General features: G+C 34.7%; 1 protein-coding gene across 2 annotated transcripts; it reads right to left on the bottom strand.

Annotated features, from left to right (window-relative positions):
• Window position 1: 1 nt before the first annotated feature.
• On the bottom strand, window positions 2–9,091 carry LOC141653516 (protein transport protein SEC16B homolog). Of its 2 annotated transcripts, XM_074461301.1 has the most exons (14): window positions 8,943–9,055; window positions 6,943–8,814; window positions 6,490–6,807; window positions 5,516–5,644; window positions 5,317–5,439; window positions 5,055–5,216; window positions 4,593–4,718; window positions 4,332–4,466; window positions 2,756–2,883; window positions 2,573–2,681; window positions 2,184–2,489; window positions 1,823–1,978; window positions 1,433–1,731; window positions 2–795 (listed from the first exon to the last, which is right to left on the bottom strand). In XM_074461301.1, exons 2-14 carry the CDS (start codon window positions 8,644–8,646, stop codon window positions 330–332), a joined length of 4,161 nt encoding a protein of 1,386 aa, XP_074317402.1. In that variant the 5' UTR covers window positions 8,647–8,814; window positions 8,943–9,055; the 3' UTR covers window positions 2–329. The 2 variants fall into 2 exon arrangements, with proteins under 2 accessions (XP_074317402.1, XP_074317401.1); XM_074461300.1 differs by having other exon boundaries at window positions 6,943–9,091.
• Window positions 9,092–22,728: the final 13,637 nt, after the last annotated feature.

Raw genomic sequence — 22,728 nt, forward strand, 5'->3', positions numbered from 1 at the left:
CTGGAGTAGAAGAATATGTTGTGATAAATATACTTATAGTACATTTATAATAAACCAAATGAAATTATACAATTTGCCTGCAACAAGTCAACAACCTAGCTCTATGCTTACATTAGAAGAAAAAGAAAAAAGGATTTCCAGCTTCTCAACATACATTTGCTGCTGAAGGGAAGATGTGGGAAGAAGTATATCGGAAAAAAAGGAAAAATAAATTAAAATCTTGTTGACAAACACCGCTTCCTAAACTTGCGCTGATCGGGTTCTTCATGTCTTCTGGTTTCATACCGAACATGAGATGCAAAACTTGATATTTACAGCACCCTTTTTGGTCAAAGTTCAACTTCATGGAGATCATCTCCCAAACTGCCTCCACTATTGTGTAGACTACCTGACGAATGGTTACTAGGCATAAATGAAAGTGGAGAAGCTTTTACCTCGGCTGCCAAAGAGTGCTTATCACTATGGATATCACTCCATGAAGCTGTACGACGCGAGTGAGGCCCTTCGGGGCTAAACCCGCTTCTCATTGCCCCCTTGTTTGGAATGTTACCAACACTCGGGAACCTCTGCATAGTCCCACCGGGTGAAGGTGCTAGGTTTTGGAAGGGGTCGTTTGCGGATATGGAAGCGTTCTGATTTTCACTTTCGGAAACATCATTTCCTTGGTTTTGTGAAGTTGCAGCGGGAATGAAAAACTTGGCACTCGAAAAACCAGCAGGCTGAGCTGATGGAATTGAGGGTGTTTGGAACACATTTGTGGGCGTGCCACCACCTTTGTTGAAAGTATCCACATACCTAAACACAGCAAAAAACATCAACCAAACATCTTAGTTAAGGTTGCACATTATGTTTTAGAAAAAAAAAAAAGATCTTCCTGGAAGGGGAGAGCACGGAAGGTAATATATTCAAGATAGGCACAGCGCATACAAACCAAGAGGAAGTAACTCTTCATACCCATTATATTGTTCCCTGGTCAAATAACATTGACTTTGACCGATATTTTCTTAGGAATTAGGATATACAATAATTACAATTTTTTCAAAAATGACAACGAAATAGTTGGTTTTGATAAATCAAACAACTATGACAAACTTCACATTTTATATTTACTTGTATCAGGAGAAACTAGTAGTCAAAATTCATATCAATTGGCCACCAACGTCAAATGGGTCTACAGTTTAGGATAGGGGTCGTATCATTCATAAGTGATAATGAGATTGAGGTCTATAAGAGAAAGATAAGAAAATAAGGTTCTTCTATGCCAATAAACTCTCACTGGAAAATACCCAATGAGGGTGGCTGCCTTCTCATAATGGTGCTACAACTTTTTACCTGACCCATACTACTATTTTTACAGCAATCACTTTCTGAATAGGTTCTCCTGAAAATTCTCCATTGAAGACTGAAAACAATCAACAAAATGCTCACATACCTTGACCGTACACCCATCCGGCCACGCGCTGAAAACTGATTCGAACTTTGTGGAATGGCTGGGATCCCAAAACTACTTCCAGGAGGAGTTAAACTAGCAGGCTCGGGACTACCACCACTTGAATTGACCCCATCACTAAATGCATTCCTTGGATAGTTATCAGATTTCTCAATTTGGAAGGCTGTTGTTGTCGGAGGTGGTGCAAGTGCTGGTTCTTCAGCCGGTGGTTCTGCACCCTCCTCTACCCATCTCTTTAGCTTTTCATCGTAATAGAACTTATTGGTGTCTCCCAATTTAGCCTTGACGATGTAGGGCAAATAGTAATTAAAATTTGCATATATTCAACTACTAATAAGCCGCAACAATGCAAATATGCATGTATTGTCTTACCTGGCGGCCTTGACGAGGCTTCAAGACCAATCCAACAGTCTTTTGCAATATCTGGGCACCAAAGTTAAAACGACCAAAGCGCGATGTTCCAGTTGAGCCAGAATTTTTACTGTTTGCACTGGAAGAAGTTGCTTCATTCGAGTTATCCACTTGATCCTATGCACACCCACAAAAATACAGTAATGCAATGAATAGTTGGTAAATTGCAAAACTCGGCAAAAGCAAAATGGCGACTGATCAAAGACAGTTATATATAAGAACAAATCAGAGAACCTGTGATCAGCTAAACGCATATAGTACATGATCGAAGACGCATACAATGATACAAGACCAAATTCAAGAGATTAGATGGTGACAATACCGGCCTTGGTGATCTACCCATATCTGGCTCTGAAATGCTTCTATTTTGCATTGTCATTTTATTTCCATCTCCAGCCCATTGGCTTGTTGGCTCCGTGGCTGCTGATGGCATCAATGAGGACATAACCATGGTCGACTGACTGCTTCTTACCTTAGAGCCTGGCGATTGATATTGTTGTCCATTGCTCAGCGTAGTCGATGGAACAGGTGGAGGCAGTCCCCCAACAACACGATGAGCTGTACTATCAAATAGATTAAGCAATTTGCCTACTATCTTCGCTGGAGCTAAGTTAGCCGCATATCCACTCTGGCAACATGAAAGATTTAACACTCAGATCACCAAGCCAATAAAGCAGGACAGGTAAAATTAAGAACGGTCAAAACACAAACCTGTTGGTGGGCCCGAATCCGCTCTTCAAGAGATGATAACAACTGTTTCAACATGTCCACCTCAGGTGATCTCGCAGTTTTCAAAGCTTTGTGAACAGCTTGGCAGTACCTGAATTGATTCATCACGTTAAGCAAATAGAAAATGAACTTTAAAATATTAAATAAGAAGAACAATGTCCGTACTTTAATGAATCGGACACCCTTCCAACTTCTGCTAGCATATGTGCATAGATGAGTTTATATGATTGAAGGGGAAGCAGAACAAACTGGGAATTCCCAGTAACCTTTGCATACTCAAACAGCTCTGTTCTCTGCAACGCAACGGAAAAAAGAGAGATCAAACTCAAAGGCACTTCTAGATCTTGAGAAAACATTCAAGTGCACAACTTGACATCAATTGTATTGTAGTGCTGGCACTAGCTTACCATTGGAGACACAGATCTAAGAGAGTGATGGTAAATTGTGACAAGTTGCAATCATGATCTGTTAAGGTTCAAATCCTAAAGTTGCTAAAAGAGGGAAGATTTTATGTCACGAAGCGCATACCTGTACATAGTATGTTACAGATATAAATAGTATTTGCTCCTTTTCTACAGAATTTCAAAATTTTTCAGAATGTATGAGGAGAATATAGAAAAATGTAGCAATTCCAAAAAAAAAAAAAAAAAAAAAAAAAAAAAAATAGGGGAGAATACAAAATTGTCAGAATCTGGATCTAACTAAGTCTGGATAGAGCATTACAGCATAGTAAGCAGAAGATAACATCACAACAAAAGGCAATGGTAAAAAAATAGTAACATAACTCATCAATATCAAGAAACCTTCATTAGCAGGGATTTATACGACAAAATCATGCTTACATGGATCATGATGTTAGAAATGGTATTTTTTAGATAGAATGGGGAAAAAAAAAACTTTATCAGGGCTAAGCACTACTTTTTGCAGCAAACACGTGACATGTTTATCCGTCACACTTCTACCCAACAAAACAGATGAGGCATCACATATTTAGGTAGGGGATGTTTGGTTACCCATTCTAAAACACATGAAACGCAATTCATGGGATTTGCAAAATGGGTGAGTTGTTTGTTTGCCCCAAATCACATGAATTGATGTTCCATAGGAACTCCAATTCCTCCATGATGAGGGAAGTTGCTTACCTAGGCCCCCCTAGGTAAGTGGGAATTCCTATGGAATTCACTGCCCACATTCCAACCAAACATCATTCTTCCAAAAATATGGGAACTCTTACTTCCTTGGAACTTCAATTCCCTTAGCGAACCAAACGACTCCTTAGTCTAGGTAGACCTGACAAACTGGTCAACTGGGTCGGGTTCAGGTCGGATCAGCTCGGCCGAGTCAGTTTTGGTTTGCAAGAAGAGTTCGGGTCATTTCGGGTATGTTATTATCAAGTTATTTAGAGATAATGGTCAGTTTGCAATAGTAAACATTCCGGTCGGGTCATATTGGTTCGGGTCAATTCGGGTTACAGGTCAAGCTAAGGGTCATTAGTTTGGATGTCGGGTCAGGTACTCAGGTCATTCAGGGCCGGGGCAATTTTGCCAGCCAGCAAATTGTAGTTCACAGTTAGCGCATAAATAAAAAGAAAAAGAAAAAGATGTCTACCGCTCTAATTCACTTGAGAAATAATATAGGACAATGAAATCATCAAGTAAAAACAGTTTAAAGAAGCTAAATAACAGTGCACAGGAACAATGAGAGAGATGAAATTTTAGAAACCAAGGAGTGTGAAAATTACCTGAATAGCCTCCGGACTAGCATATGTCCTAGGAAAATTCCAGTGGTCTGCGCCAATAAGACACAATCTTGAAGTGTCTGAATATAACTCAAAATCAGCCTCTGCAATCAAGTAGCAGATATGTGCAGCAGTGACCTGCACAATCATTACCGTGTGAGAATGATGCAATGTATGACAATTGACAAACCAAAAGGCTGCAAGTTTGGAAAATTAAAAGTGAGCGACATCCCTCAGCTGATGAAAATAGATTGGAAGACATACATCATTTCTTTCCTTCCATAGGCAATCTCCTAAGTGGATGATCACTAGATTATCATTCTCAGTTCTGTTTGCAGTTATTACAGCCAAGTTCTCCTCCCAGTTGGCCAGCATGCTAAACCCTGCACTCTGGTTCACAACAATTGAAGATACAAAGTCAAATGCAAGTATTAGGAAAATCAAATTAATTTTTTCTCTCTTTTTTCTCTTCCTAGGATAAAGAGCACAACACAACCTCCATCTGACCCCATCCCCTCCCCAGAATGAAGGAAAGTAGGAAACTATGGAAGAACTGATCAGCGCAATGACCACTCAGCTAAACATAAACTAAGACTCTAAGAGCATATAAAGAACACAGAACTCTAATTCCTCCAATTTTTGCTTCTAAGATTATGACTACACAAATCCAGGATTGAGATTCTTCCTTGGTAAAATAAAGAACAATAATATTTACAAGTCATTTACCTGCGCAGTCTGTTGTGACATGGCCGCTGCATCAGGAAGATTACCAGCAGGTATGGAAAAGACCTCTTCCGGTTTCTTTGCTATTAAAAGGCACAAGGTTCTCAAAGGAGAACCGGTCACTAATTGGCTGACTGCCATCTGCTTCACAGTATCAGCATAAAACTGCAAAGATCCAAAAGACAAACCAACAAAAAAATGTGTCAGAAATAACCATAGACTGAATTCTGATTGCGAAAAAATGAAAGTAAGCAGGAGAATTAACCTGGTCGCCAAGTTCTCGGGCAAGAATTAGTGCAAATCCCCAGAATTGACCTTCTTGAGCACGCTGTAAAGCCTCTCTCTTTTTACCAGAAATGAGAAGGTGTTGTACCTCAGAAGCAGTTGCCTAAGACAAAGAAATCTCAGTATTCCACATAAACCCTGCAGTTTACCACATGTCCATCATAGAAAGGTTAAAATACCTGAATGTGTGCTTCAGATGGCAAGGTCATCAAACAACTTGTGATGGCACTGTGCTGGCTAAACTGGTTACTGTTCCTCTTGGCAGAGGCAAAAAGACTGGCAACCGCTGACTCTGGAAGGTCATCGTCCTGGAACATTAATAATAGAAATTTGAGTAGCGCTTTAAAAATCATCAGTAACTACTAACTAGACACAATAAAAATGTGAGACGAGGTAAGAAATGGTATCAATGATGGTAGTAGTCTTCACCTGGCAAAACTGACCCAACCCAAATGACCCGGACTGAACCCCGACCCGAACCTGAATTGAGGATCCGAATCAGACCCAAAACTCGAATCGACCCAACCCTATTCAACCCGACCTGAATGTTTATTATCGCAAATTGATTGTTATCCCCAAATAACTTGAAAATGACCCAACCCGACCCACATTCTTGCAAACCCGAACAACCTGAACCTGAATTGACCCCGACCTAAACCTGACCTGATTGACAGTTTGCCAGGTCTAGATAGTACCAGTGAGTCTGACAACCGAATAGTTAGAAGATCTGCTTCTGAGTTATAACAATAATCATCACGGATGGTCAGTGTAACATTCGGTAAATGCGACAGGCCAAAACTACTTAGCATTATCATTTAAATTCATAATTAAGCAATGTATGAACAACATCCATCCCTCAATGCACGCATGTGCGTATACAAAATATAATAAAAACGGATCCATAAGCTGATCCTCAGGGTGACTTAAAAAGCTGGAGCATATGATTTTCAAAATTAAACAGTTGTGAAGGAAACATTAGTATGAGTTCTTATATCCAAAGTACTCCAGGTTCCCTGCTAATCTAAACTGAGGCCGAAATGCCAAATAGCCTAACACAGTCGCATCTACTGTAGGGAGAGGCTCAAATTCTCACAATCAGTAGACGTGCGAAACTTTAAGGGATAAGAGATACCAGATGAGAACATAAAATTACCTTTAATCCCGCATCTGCACCAAAGGATCGAAGCTTTCCATAGTGTTGGCACGAAATTTTTAGCAAGGAAAGAAGCAGTTTAGGAGCTTCACTTTTACCATCACTACCACTCCTTGATTCATAATTAGCGATCCTTTCATCGATCCATCTATTTAGCTCTCTACTTCCCGTATTTCCACCAACTAAAGGACCAGGGAACGATTGGTGACATAAAGATTGGAAATAGCTAGAAGTACATGCAGCGGTATCTGATGGACCGCGATTCACACCTACAACTTCCATCAAGTTAAGAATCGAGATAGAGTTTCCCTCATCACCCTGTGCAAAAAGGATAAGGCAACACATAAAAAAAAAATAACAATAATGACGTGGAAAGGTGCGAGTTTCTTATCAATCAAGGAAAAAGAAACAGGTAGTTTTTACGTGTTCAAAAGATTTGGGAAGTGGCTATACCTTGCTTCCATGCAGTGAGAAACCAGCAGTGGTCGTATCTTTCATTACTAAAATCTTTCCTCCAAACCCAAATGAGACTAAAGCGTGAGGAGGACGTCCTGTAAGTGAACTTGTCTCACTCGGTGTATAAGAGGCATTATGGCCATTGGGATATACGGGTTGGGATACCTTAAATGCGTTTTGATTACCATAAAATTCAGTCGAATACTGAACTGCGCCATTTTGCATTAACTGTGTAGCATGGCTAAGAGGCTGCAAACCATTGCCGGTAGAACCAGCCCAGGTTGAACTATCCAAACTTTGGTTTGTTTTATTGTATGATGGTACGGTTTCCCTAGAATTGGGAAACGCCTGTGGGCTCACTTGGCTATTATTGTAGACATTAGAATCACAATTAGGCCATGACTGACCCACACTATAACTGCCATCAGACTCACTATTAGACTGCCTATCATTTGAACCCTGTTGATTATACTGTCCTACGAATGTGGCATAATTCTGATTTACATTCAGGCTTTCATTGCTAGGAACTTGAAGCTCATTACTACCATTGATGACCTGACCATTACCACCATCAAAATAAGTTGCTGCCGACACACCATCTTGATTCTGCTGATTATATGTCAGCTCTTTTGACTGACTTGATGAATGATATGCGTCCAACGAACACCACTCTTGCGCTAATGTATCATAATACCAACCAGGGTACTGGGGATCAAAAACCATATGAGCTGGATACTGATATCCCCAATTCTGCTGCGAAGTACTATTCCAATCAGACACATGCTCCGTTGTACCAGTACTTACCTGACTTACAGTTTTGACAGTAGTTTGGGCATTTTGCTGAGAATATATACCCTGTGATGAATTTACATCGGAAACAGCCCATTGACTTTCTTTAGTCGTACCAAAGTTTCCCTGCATATTTCCGTCACTGGATCCCAAACTCTCCTGTCCAGTAGCATTTCCACCGTTAACATCTAACTGATACCATTGCCCAGCGTTAGGATCAAATTTCCACCCCGGGTATTGCGTTTCATAATACCCCACGCTATTAGGGTCCATACCATTGGCTATTTGTTCGGTATGACCATGAGCATTTCCAGTAGCTGCATTGGCGATTTGTTCGGCATGACCATGAACGTTTCCAGTAGCTGCATTGACAATTGTTTCATTTCCAAACATACCACTACCATTGCTTTGAACATTCTCTACTTCCCCTTGTCCAAAGTCTGTAAGAAAATCATTGAACGACCCAAACCCACCACTATCATGATCATCTGAACCAGCAAAAGCGCTCCACTGAACCTGCTTCACACCACCAGGCGAGCCACTACTCTCCTCTGCTACACCCTTCTCTTCCTCTAAAACCCTAACCTTATCTTCCTCCAGCAATCCATTGTCAAAAGAAAATGATCCCGACAATGGCAATGAAGAACTCACCTCTCGATCAAAAACCTGTTCCTCTACCGCATCCACACTCTCCAAACCGCCATTCTCCTCAACACTTGACCCCACCTCCGTCGCCAAACCCACATTTCCAAGATCAACCACACTTACACTCAAATTCGTGAATGCTTTCACTACACCAACCCCAACACCACTGCCACTAACAACGCCATCATCATCATCATCATCCACAAGCTTATCAAAGAAATCCTCATCCGTCTGATCCTCCAACTCGAACGGAGGATTCGACGCCATCAATTACCAAACCCTAAATAGCAAATTCCACCCAAATCACCACCACACCTAAATTCTCTCAAAACCCTAACAAAACTATACCCAAACTTACAATCACCTAACTTCCACCAAAATCCGAGATCCAAAATCCCCCAATTAACAAATTCAATCCCTAATTTCGAACACAAGCTGATGAAATCATAAACTGACGAAAATCAATTTATGCAGAAAATAACACAAATGCAAGTAAAATCATGAAATTAAGCTGATGAAATTAACTGATACATCAACTGATTAAGCATGAAATTGAAACTTACAGATCAGAAATTGTGCGGAGAATTTGATCGCATCAAGAGAGAGAAAGTCTAGAGAGAGGAGTTATTATTGTGCTCGAAGAAGAAATATTAGCCGAAATTTTTCTAACAAAAATAATAAATCCGGTTTTTTATGTGTTTTTATTTAGAATAAATTATAAATAACTCCCTTATATAATCGACTTTTTTGAAATAACCTTTTTTATAATTTTTTATTCAAATAACTCCCTTTTAAAACATGTTTTTATAGAAATCAATGCCTATTCACCAGAATAAGACTTATTTTTGAATTTTTCGGCCAAAAATTCATTCTTTCCTTCATTTTTCACTTATATAAGATATTAAATTATTATTCTGCCCATTTTCTTACTATGTTATTCTTTAAAATAAGACAATGATGAATTTACACTTAATTCTTCTTCGTTCAGAGTGCATGATTTGAGTGTATTATATTTGAGAGAGATTTGGAATTGGTTATAAGTTATGAAAACATATTAGCGAAGTAGGTATTACGTTATAGTTCCGGTGAAGAGGCATTGATTTGTTGAAAAACAAGTTTTATAAGGGAGTTATTTGAATAAAAAATTATAAAAGGGAGTTATTTAAAAAATATGAATAAATAAGAGAGTTATTTGTAATTTACTCTTTTACTAGTTGGAAAGCCCGTGCGATGCACGGGACTCCAATTAGAATTATCTTTAACAATGTGCATGTTGAATGTTCCAAGAATTTGTTGAACAACATATTGTAAACGTTGGTTTACATTGCCATGTTTGGTAGCATAAGTCAACTAAACTAAATATATAAAAAAAAAAAGTCCAAATATGTTAAAAATTGGAACGCATAAAACTTCTGGTTGATTTAGTTGATTATCTTTGGATCTTGGCCCCAGTAACGTAAAAGTTACTCTCTTTGGTATTAATTATATCAGTTGTATAACATCCAAATGGACAGTTGTATTATTCACTTATGTAGTTACCTATTTTTATTGTTGTAAGTACCATCAGTTTTTAGTTAACATAAAACGGTATTGCCAAATGTGGTTTAATTCTACCAAAATAAACATGTGTGGTTTCTATTCACTTTATTTATTTAAAATATGCCCATTTGTCAAGAGTTTCTAAGTTGTGGATTGTATTTTATGATTTAATTTATTTATTTGATTATACTGAGTATTATTGTTGAGTATTATTGTTGAGTATTGTTGTTGTTGTTGGTGGTGGTGGTGGTGGTGGTGTTGTTGTTGTTGTGTATTTTAATTTGTTATGTTGTTGGTTTATGAATCGTTTGCTTTATATTTGAATTCATGTTTTCCAGTTGGTTTAGTTTAAGTGACTTACATGTGACAATGTTTTGATTCGTTTGACAAGTTTTTGCGAGGTTGATGTTTTATCTTTTGGTCAATGTATTTTTTTATATAACTTTAAAATACCATGAAACGTATGCGGATGAAGATAAGACGTTACCATCACGTGGGTAATCTGAAGAGGGAAGAAATACAAAAGGCACGAAACTGAGGTAAAATTAAAGGTAAAAAAACGTAAGGTAGAGACTGATAAGTAATGGATGATTGTTGATCTCAAAATTGAGATCTTATAATATTTCTTTAAATTTGTTATTAAGTGTATATTATTGTGTAATTTTACTATTATGCTTTCCCGATCAACCTATTTGATTTTGTATTTTTGTATTCACGAGTATAATCATCTCTAACATATATTTTTCTTTTTCATTTCATATGAACTATTATCAAGGCATGTAATAAAAAGAAGCGAAAGTGAACCATCGGATAAATATTATATAGTATGATTTCTAAATTCTACTTCGTATGTTGTTAAGTTTATGTGTTTTTTTTGTCAAAACAGGAATAATACATAAACTTACTCTCATAATTTCTTTAAAAAAAAACTACTCACATAATTAATGGTAAATAAATAAGTACAAATAATTGAATGAAAAATCTTTAAAATTTCACAATTTACTTTTCGAACCATCATGACAATAATTAATCATTTTAATTATGTCATTTCTTCTTCGAATTTAAGTTTTCTCCAACTCCCACCTTTTGATTGTTTTTCTATAAAATTTACTTTACTTTTTTAAGTAGTTTATTCTTTTTTAACCATTATAAGATGATCGTTGATCTCAAAATGGAGTTCTTATAATATTTCTTTAAATTTGTTATTAAGCGTATATTGTTGTGTAATTTTACTATTATGCTTTATCGATCAACCTATTTGAATTTGTATTTTTGTATTCATGAGTATAATTATCTCTAACATATATTTTTCTTTTTCATTTTATAGGAACTATTATCAAGGCATGTACTAAAAGAAAGCGTACTAAAAGGAAGCGAAAGTAAACCTTCAGATAAATATTAAATAGTATGCATGGTTTCTAAATTCTAATCCGTATATTTTTAAGTTTATGTGTTTTTTTTCAAAACCGGAATAGATTATTTTATAGTCTTTAATACTATTTTTATTTTTATATAGGATCGTGGACATAAGTATAGCAAGAGATGGATCAAATTCTTGAAATAGTAATAAGGAACTTAGAAAATTTTATGAACCTTTTAGAATTCGGATTTAGGGAATATTGTTTTTTAGATTATTGAGCAATTGAAATGAAAATTTAATTCGTAATACATAAAGTAGATACCGACCATACCGTTGAATCGTATCTAATATTTTTCTATCGATAATAAATGTTTTTCGGATGTAAATAATATTTGAAGCATGCACGTGGTGATAAGACTACAAAGATATTTCTATGGAAGGGTTGATGAAGAGGTCTGGACATAATTTGGAGATGCCTATACTGAGGTATTGAGTTTACAACCTTATAAGGCGTCATTGCATATTTTTCCATACGGAATTTATTATATACGGATGGTTTCAACTTTTAATATTTAAAAAACTCACCCTATTACATTGCGGAGTAAAACACACGTATATATAATGAGTCGTCTTTGTCATTGCTCCGTTGTCAAGTTTCTCAAAATTAGTAGCTACCATATTGTCACTTGCAGGATTCGATTTAAAAAAATAAACCAAAGTTTTCAAAGAAATAAGGTATCAACTAACTAATTTCTATGTATTTCAAGACTGTATATTTTTAAATGGATCAACAACTAATTACTCGAACAAATATTAACAATACGATAAAAATATCAAAACTAAAACAGATAAACATGTGAATATCACGGGTCACAAACCTAGTTTATGTTTAAGTAGTTTGCAGATATTGAATTTGCTAACATAACTTGAAAATGGTCGGCAAAAGTGGGATGTTATGCACATAAACGTCACTATAGTCTCATACGGAGCATTAAATAATCCACTAATTCTATTTTTATTGACCTTTTTTCTCCAAAATTTATCCCAAATCAACCATCCTCTGATAATGATAAAATCGATGGACTATTACTATTACCCCTAATCTTATACTATTATTCATTCTATTAAGATGACATTCTCCCCCTTCTTCTTAATTAAGGGATAGAGTAGTAATATCACCTATATTTCTTAAATTTTTCAAAATGAAATAAAACAATAAAAATGGAATGAATAACTATTATCTTACACTAAGTATACTCTAATTTTTTATTGCTTAGATAAGGTAACTGTTTGATTTTCTTTGGACGTTCTAGTGAAAATTAATTTTGAAGCTCAAGCCATCATATTATAGCAGTTCAAGACCAGATAAAAATTTGTGTCACCGTACGATTACTTACGGAATATTTAAGATTGAAAAAGTACGTCTTGTTTAAGATGGAATATCAAGTCTTAAATCTTAAAAACGGGTCAAAGACTACCACATAGTGGTAATAAAGACAAAAAATTTGACATTTTTTAGGCAATTTGTCATGTGATTTGGTATATATTTGACCCATTTTAAACTTAAGATGGATAGTGTCCATCTTAATTGAGAATTTGTGTAATTTTTTAAATGAACTAAACTTTAGTATGTAATTATTAACATGAATCTTGTACCTATAACCTAGATATATGAAATTATTTCAAGCTAATACTCATTTTTGTACTCTAAATAAGAACAATTGTCGGCATACATTATTACTCATTTACACGCTTGTTTCATCAATATATATTTGGTACTTCGAAGGAACAATTGCATTTTATAGTACTCCGTATATGATAATGATCGCGTGGGTCCTATTGATACAACAACTGGTTCTTGCTTTACCACTCGGAAAACACTATGCCAATATCACAAATACTCGTGGAATATAAAGTACTAAACTGCCTCCTATAACACTTTAGTTCATTTATTTTGTACTTATATTAAGATAAAATTAAATAAAATTTGCTTTGTTCTTAAGAAATTTACTTTTATATGGATAATTTTTTTGTTCTTTTTATAAATCTACTTTTATTAGGATACATTGAATGTCATTTTAGTTTATTTTCAACTTAAGATAAAATGAGAAGTTGTTACTCACAATTACATATAAATTCAATCACTATATATGTGTGTGATTTAATAAATTCAATCTACTTATATTAGGATATAAAATTAAATAAAATTTGTTTTTTTTAAGAAATCTAGTCTTATTAGGAAAATTTTATAAATTTAATATTTTTTTTTTAGAAATCTACTCTTATTAGGATAATTTATTTAATTTTTCTTTAAATTATAGGATTTCTAAAAAAATTGGACTCTCTAATATCGTTCGAAAAGTTTCCGCTTTATATATATGTATTGATTTATGGGGTTTATGTTTGTTTTTGCTAGTTCACAAATCAATCAATCAATATATGTATCTATTTCAGGTTTTTCGATGTTTTTCTATTAGAATTAGAATATTATACACTTATTATTAAGTAAAGGCTTTTTTTATGTTTTCCGATTAGAATTAGAAAATTATACACTTATTATTAAGTAAACTAGATGGAAAGCCCGTGCGATGCACGGGGCTCCCAGTAGGATCTTTGTAACAATATGTCAATATATACCTAACTTGGATAAAAAAAGTAGTCCAACTATGTTGAACTCGAGATGAAACAAAATTTCAGGGGTTGATGTAGTTCAGTAATTGATGTATTTCAGTAGTTGATGACTGATGAATTGCGAGCCTATTTTAGCATAAAAGATTTGTCATTCGGTGTTTATTATATCAATTTTATAACATCCAGTGACAGCTGTATTAAGTAGTTGGTTTTTTCATTGTTGCACATACTAACAATTTGTAATTAATATAAAACGCTATTTTCGTGACCATGGTGTATTCTTAAAAATAAACCCTTAATAACCTAGACAGGCCTTTATGAGATTTACAAATTAGATTAACCTACAATAACTATCAATATATTGAAAACTCTAACCATACGACGGTGGAAAACATGAAAGATTGTACGTAAAACAACGTACTATTATTATAGAGAAAATGTCACTTATCTAACAATAGAACTATTTACAATTAAGATTACTTGTTCTTTGTAAAGTTTTAGCAAATACTCCCTCCATTTAAATTTTATTGTGTCCCCTTTTCTCTAAAACTTATTCCAAAATAATTGTCCCTTTTATAAATTTAGTAAGAACAACTTTAACTATCCAATAATGCCCCTACATATCTAACTACCACCATAACCACCATAGAATTAATATCTCAAGTCTTCAGTCTTCTTTAATTTAAGGAATAAAGTTGGTAGTTCGTCACTTTTCCTTAAAACTTTCCAAAATAGAAAGTGGATAATAAAAATGGAATGAAGGACAAAAGGAGCATATAATATAACACCTAAAGCTCACCGTGACTAAAAACTGAGAAAGGATTCTCTGTCCCATTTTGTGTTCCATCATTTATCCAATTATCCCTACTTGTGACACATCATTAGTTCAATAAAAATTATTGCCATTTTTATTATGTGATCGATGTTGTGTCGTAGGATAAAGCCAATGGGACGGGCGATGGAACACAAAAGTGGGACAGATTATCTCCACTCCTAAAAACTACATTCGGCAAATAAACTCCATCATGATTAAGTGACTATTCAGGACTCTTATTTTTGCTCATGGCGTAACATAAGTTTAAACTAAGTTATCCATATATGCTTAAACTAAGTTATCCATATATTAAATATAAGTTCTAACAATAGTAAAAATATTATTATTTTATCATTAAGACTTAACTTATACTCTAATCTTTTTTCCACTTTATCCTTCAAACCTATCAAAATTATCAACAATACATAGGACCCACGCTAAGATTTTGCTACCGTCCATTTGGGTTTTCCATAAAATGATGTAGGTATAAGTCTTAAGACTTGGGCTCAGATGTTTGCTCATACTTGGTTAGACTTAGCCTTAATGGTTATTGTCTTCGCTCATGAAAGGGATCTTTGTATCCCGGAAAGTCATACGATCCTATTGTATAAAAGACAACTCTTATTTATAGCAATAAATGAATAGGTATTGTATAAAAATGGACCATCTTACAATATAGGTATTTTATAATTTGTCTATCTCTTAAGGGATGGTCTTATACTCTTATTGTAGGATATTTCCAAGAAATATGTTTTCAAGAAAATAGAAAAGTTGATACTAATAAAAGGCCTGTAAATGTACAATTGAAGATTATCGCTGAGGTCACCTATCCTATATTTGGTCTCATCTTATGTCCCGCCATCTTAATCTAGTGACACATCATGTTTGAAGTATTAAAAATAGTGATGATTTATTAAATTGATGATATGTTGTAACTCTTGTAAGGAGAAGTAATGGGACATGAGATGAAACAAAAAATGAGACATAGAGGATTTGCATTGCATTTTTAAAGGTGTCGTTCTCACATCTCGGGTATATGATTTAAGTTCATTTTGGTAAATAATTTATCTTGCCGAGTCCAACTCAAATACCTAGTCAAAGTCGCGCATAATGAAAGTAAAAAATGACTCATTTAAAAGCAAGGATGTCATATGGAGAAGGGGCATGAACGATGGTGGAAACCATAACTGCCTCAAGAGTTATAAAGATGTAAATATTAGCTTTATGTATGTCTTAACGCCCATAGTTGACACGATGTACAATTTAATACCGGCTTAATAAATCGTCATTTACATTCACTCCAACCAAAACAAATGCACTGATATAATTGAACACTTTTAATAGAGTTTACTTTCTAATAAAAGTGATTTTCTTATTGTAGTGCTAACTATTCTTATATTTACGATAAATGTTAACATTTATTATGAACCAATTGCTTATTTATTATATTCATCACAATTATGAAGTATATACATATGTTCCTCTGTATTAATCTACTAATAATGTTTACCACCATAATTATGCCCATTTTTTTTAGAAAATATACAATGTCTAATTGGTTTTGATTTTGACTTTGCTTTTATAAGCGTTTTTTGTCAAAAATTATTAAACATTTCTCTCGTTTCCAATAAACTAAAGTACTTCGTATTTAAACATTTTTTCCCCTACTATCTTAATTATTTACCAAAATTTTGTTATACCCTGCCAAATGCTGATTTATTTTTTCTGTGACTTGCTGAATATATTATTTTTGGTTACAAATTTAAGGTTGGCCAAAAATTATCGAATCGTATCAATTCTTTTAAACATTAGAACTCACTCTGGTTCTCCTCTTCTATTATATGCACCGTACTTAATAGTTTATCTTTCGAAATTTTAAGCGAATTATGCATTTGGTATACTATTTTAATGCACTAATATAATTACCTTATTGGTATACATCAATAATGTAATAAAAGATTATTTATATAATTAGGAGTCAAATTTGTATTATAGTCCACTTAAACTAAATTATATACGTAGTAGTAATAAGTCCCGACTTAGTATTAGGATCAGATCAACGTCTAACATGGTTAGGGCACTTCAAAAATCATACCTCTACCCAAAACAGATATACGGGGTATTTATTTATAGTTTTATACTGTCATTTATGTTTAAGTAGTTTGCAGATATTGGATTTCCTAACATAACTTGAAAATGGTCGGCAAAAGTGGGATGTTATGCACATAAACGTCACTATAGTCTCATACGGAGCATTAAATAATCCACTCATTCTATTTGTATTGACCTTTTTTCTCCAAAATTTATCCCAAATCAACCATCCCCTGATAACGATAAAATCGATGGACTATTACTATTACCCCTAATCGTATACTATTACTCATTCTATTAAGATGACATTCTTCCCCTTCTTCTTAATTAAGGGATAGAGTAGTAATATCACCTATATTTCTTAAATTTTTCAAAGTAAAAATAAAACAATAAAAATGGAATGAATAAACTATTATTTTACACTAAGTATACTCTAATTTTTTATTGCTTAGATAAGGTAACTATTTGATTTGGACGTTCTAGTGAAAATTAATTTTGAAGCTCAAGCCATCATATTATAGTAGTTCAAGACCAGATAAAAATTTGTGTCACTGTACGATTACTTACGGAATATTTAAGATTGAAAAAGTACATCTTGTTTAAGATGAAATATCCGTCTTAAATCTTAAAACGGGTCAAAGACTACCACATAGTGGTAATAAAGACAAAAAATTTGACATTTTCTAGGCAATTTGTCATGTGATTTGGTATATATTTGACCCGTTTTAAGCTTAAGATGGATAGTGTCCATCTTAATTGAGAATTTGTGTAATTTTTAAAATGAACTAACTTTAGTATGTAATTATTAACATGAATCTTGTACCTATAACCTAGATATACAAAATTATTTCAAGCTAATACTCATTTTTGTAGACTCTAAATAAGAACAATTGTCGGCATACTTTATTACTCATTTACACACTTGTTTCATCAATATATATTTGGTACTTTGAAGGAACAATTGCATTTTATAGTACTCCGTATATGATAATGATAATGTGGGTCCTATTGATACAACAACTGGTCCTTGCTTTACCAGTCTTAACATAAAACAACGTATAGTAGTCAAATAAACGTTTTAGAAACTCAAAATTTAAAGGTGTTTTCAATATTGTTAATCATACAAATCCTCTCCATATATTATTTTCTCCTACAAAAGAAATCCACTCGGAAAACACTATGCCAATATCACAAATACTCGTGGAATATAAAGTACTAAACTGCCTCCTATAACACTTTAGTTCATTTTCAACTTAAGATAGAAAAAGAAGTTAAAGTTACCATTACTTATAACTTTATACTCACTAAACTCTATATATATGTGTGCGATTTAATAAATTTAATCTACTTATATAAAGATAAAATTAAATGAAATTTGTTTTCTACTTATATTAGGATAAAATTAAATAAAATTTGCTTTGTTCTTAAGAAATTTACTTTTATAAGGATAATTTTTTTTTTGTTTTTTTTGTTTTTTTTATAAATCTACTTTTATTAGGATACATTGAATGGCATTTTAATTTATTTTCAACTTAAGATAAAATGAGAAGTTGTTACTCACAATTACATATAAATTTATAATCACTAAAATCTATATATATGTGTGTGATTTAATAAATTGAATCTACTTATATTAGGATATAAAACTAATTAATTTTTGTTTTAAGAAATCTAGTCTTATTAGGATAATTTTATAAATTTAATATTTTTTTTAGAAATCTACTCTTATTAGGATAATTTATTAAAATTTTTAATTTTATAAATTTAATATTTTTTTAGAAATCTACTCTTATTAGGATAATTTATTAAATTTTTCTTTAAATTATAAGATTTTTAAAAAAATTGGACTCTCTAATATCGCTCGAAAAGTTTCTACTTTATAAAAAATTAGGAAATAATTAAATATTTAAAAATTTTCCTAATAAAATTATAAAATCATACACTTATTATTAACATAAATTAAAAAAACATAAATTAATTATTTATAATTTTTTCAATTAAAACCCATTTTATTAAAAAAAAATATATATTAATTTATGTTAAAAATTAACCACTTTTCATTATTATAAAGTTACCACTTCTAAATTATTATAAAATTACCTCATTTTAACATATAACTATAACTGTCTATCATAAAATAATCATTTTTTTTTTAATCTTTTGCACATACAGTTGCACACAATAATTATTATTCTCTCTTTCTTTAGGCTTTTAACTAAATGAGACAAGTACGGAATGACAAAAGAAAATTTTAAAAATTATAATTTCTAAAGTTTAATCTAAGATCAATATCAATCAATTAAATATAAACCTATTTAAAATTGTCTTGTTCATTATGGGTAGGACATGAATCTTATACGGCGAGAGATGACTTCACTGTGCGTGTATATTTTGTGAGAGGTAGGGGTAGGGGAATGGCGGGTTTTGGGGGAGGGGGTGAGTTTCTCGAGGGGTAGGGTTAATCTCACGTTTAAGAGTGTAATTTAGGGAATATAAGTAGATATCGATAGGGGGAATTGTTCGTGGATAAAGATGGGGTTCGGTAGGAAGGGTTAGGTTGGTTGGTTGGGTATGAAGGGTGAATGCACGTGAAAAATTGATATGGTGACGTAATATTAGAACAGGTAAATAAGTATATTTATCTGAAGGTCGTACTAAGAAAAGTTACTAAGAAAAATTGCAACTATAGTGTCTTGCATTGCTTATTTCGAGTTTTATTAACAAATGAGGTAAAATGGAGAGATAATGAAGATATAAATGGTGAGATCTATTTTCATCTCAAACACAAACCAAAATCCCACAAATATAGGATGTAATACCCGCCATTCGTAGGACCCGTACTTAGACTTCGAGACGCGTGAGGCAACCCACGTGCACTCGGAAGTAAAGGATGATCCTCTTACGAGACCAAGTAAGACCTAAACTAGACCTAGTAGACTTCTAGTGGACCAAATGGAACCTCAAGTGGACCAAGTGAGTCGGCACTCGGTCGAGTAAGGGCACACTCGACCGAGTGGGAGCCACTCGGTCGAGTGAACCGGTCACTCGGCCGAGTGAGCTGAGCTGTACCCGAGAAATGATAGTTCGGGATTTCCATTCTATCCAACCCTATTCCATTCATTCTTCTCCTTCTTCCTTCTTACACTAAAACCTTCTCCCTTCTCTCTAAAATACCCTCAAATGCATTTCCCTTGGTCTTCAAGCTTGGATTAATGGCGGAACATGTCTCCTATGCCCTGATCTACCTTTGTAAGTAGAAATCTCACCCTTTCCTCTTTGTCTTATGAGTAAATTCGAGTTTGGGTTTACTAAGAGAGGTTAATTAGTATTTAGTTAGGTAAAATGAATTATTAGTAACTTATAATGAAGGATTTTATGTTGTAATTTAGTATAGAGTGAATCGTGATAGTTATTACATGGTTTATGTAGGATGAGACGGTTTTATGAGATGGATACTTGGTGATTTCGATTAACTCGAAGATTATGCTTAAAGGTAGGTTATCCTACTCGGTTTCAATGTTGTATAAGCATGTTTGTATGTCTTTCTTTGTCACATGCATTCATGAATTGGCTAGTATGTCATGTGGGTATTGGAAGGGTTGTTATTCATAACATGTGGGATGTAATTCATGAATTGGTCATATGCTTAATGTGGCTCTTCCATTTTCTATGTATAGTGGTGAATGAATTGTGTTGGAGATCTTTGATGGTGGTATTTGATTGTTGAGGAGACGTAAGACGGTTGGGAAACCGTCTTACGCTCGGGTCGCCCCTTGGAGCTTGAGTACGGAGGGACGTGTGTGGTTGAGACACGACGGAGGGACGTGTGTGGTTGAGACACGACGTCTGGCAGGGGATCCGGTTGGCTTCCGGACCCGGTACTGTAATACTACGGTTTTATGAGTCTTTGGGTACTTTATCGAGTGGGGCTTACTCTGTCGAGTAAGTAGTTTTTGACGCAAAACAGTAGACTGCCTGTAGGGTACTCGATCGAGTAAGTTGGGTACTCGATCGAGTAAGGGGCACTCGATCGAGTAAGTGCCTTACTCGATCGAGTAAGTGAGTTTACGGGCTGAGTTTTGACGGGTTTTGTTAATGATGCGAGATTAATATATAATGATGACCGTCACTTTTCTTAATCTTTTTAACATTCTAAAAACCTACTTGAGAAGAAAGGAGTTACGTAAGTTGCTTTCATCTCATTATTAGCAAATCCCCAAGGCTAGGAGTGTCGGATCATCTTGTTCTTTATATCGTTGCGATCGTCGTGTCGAGGGTAAGTTCCTTGTACCTTTTATGTTGGGTTTCGTTGAGTTTCTTTAAAACCTTAATTGGGTGATTTTGGGGGGTTTTGGGTGATTAGTATGCATGTGGTGGTAATTGTATGTATGTTTGTTATAGGAGGAGGTTTCATAGAGGAAAGATTCTGATTAGGTGCTAAGACCGTATGTGGTGTTGCATTTCAGGTAGGGTTTCCCTACTCAGTATTAGTTACATGGCTTGTGGTGTTGATGTTGGTAATGTTGTTGTTGTTGATTGAGTAATTATCGTATTGGATTCTGATTTGGTGATTGTTAGTAGAAGTATTGTGATTATCGTATATTTGTCTGTGATCTTTGGGGTGCGTCCTTGGCTGAGTGGAGTCACTTGCGGGAGTGACTTCACGCCCTTGATTCGCCTTCTGTGGAACCCGCCACAGAAGGGATGTGCACATTAATGGACATGGGTTTATCGCTCGGATAAGATGAGCGGGGCTTAGGTGGGAACGGCTGCGGTCCCCCACTGGCGGTGAGGAGTACTTGTTGCAACGGGTACTCTAGCAGGACTACACACTTCAGTGTGTAGTCAGATATGTGGAGATAGGGTGGAGTTGTGGTGACTGAGATGTTGGAATTGAGTTGTTTGTATTATCGTTTTATTGCAGCTGTTAATTTTGTGTAATTTGTACTGACCCCGTTTAAATGTTTTAAAAACTGTGGTGATCCATTCGGAGGTGGTGAGCAGTTATTGAGCAGGTATAAGACGATGCGTATGGGATAGCTGGGATGAGTCACCACATTGCAGTTTAGAAGTCTTCCGCTGTGTCAGACATTTTATAGTTTTGATAGTAGACAGTTTTAAGAACCATGTATTTCATTTTAACAGTTTTGGAGTTGGCATGTAATCACTTTAAACGTTATTTACTTTTAAGTATGTTTCCTTATTGTCTTTTGATTATCATTGCCTCGGGAAACCGAGATGGTAGCACTTTCATGCCTTAAGTGGTCATGGTAAGGCACTTGGAGTATGAGGGTGTTACAAAGTGGTATCAGAGCGACGATCTTGAAACCTGTAACCAATGAACCTAATGAACATAGAGACTCAAACTAAAATGAACCCGGGGTAGAGGTTGTAGGAGCTAATGCAAAGACTTGGGAGACGTCCTAAAGTCGCGAACTCGCCCTACAATTTTGAACCGATCACCAAGGGATATGAGTCGGGATCGCTATGTGTTTATCTTGTGAATTGTGTATCTATATAGTAATGTGTGGTATGAATCGGTGGAGGTATGTGTGAGGAGAATGGGGAATGTGCAGAGAAAGATGGTGATGATGTGATTTTATATGTTGTTGGTTGAAAGCATGAAAGCATGATAACTGATTTATGATGTGGCATTTTAGAAATACGGAAGGAAGTTGTCCTTGTTTGAGTATAAAAAGAGTTATGTATATATATATATATATATATATATATCTGTGTTGTTTGTTGTCGTTTGTATGAAAGTATAATAGCTGAAAGTTTGAGTAAGAGCATGCGGGTAGTGTACGAGTCTGCATGACTCGATCAGGGGGGGGGGGGGGGGCACTCGATCGAGTAGGTGGGGCACTCGATCGAGTAGGTGGGGCACTCGATCGAGTGGGGTCAATTCGATCGA

The sequence above is a fragment of the Silene latifolia genome, chromosome 4 (genome assembly GCF_048544455.1).
Source record: "Silene latifolia isolate original U9 population chromosome 4, ASM4854445v1, whole genome shotgun sequence".
Taxonomy (NCBI): Eukaryota; Viridiplantae; Streptophyta; class Magnoliopsida; order Caryophyllales; family Caryophyllaceae; genus Silene; species Silene latifolia.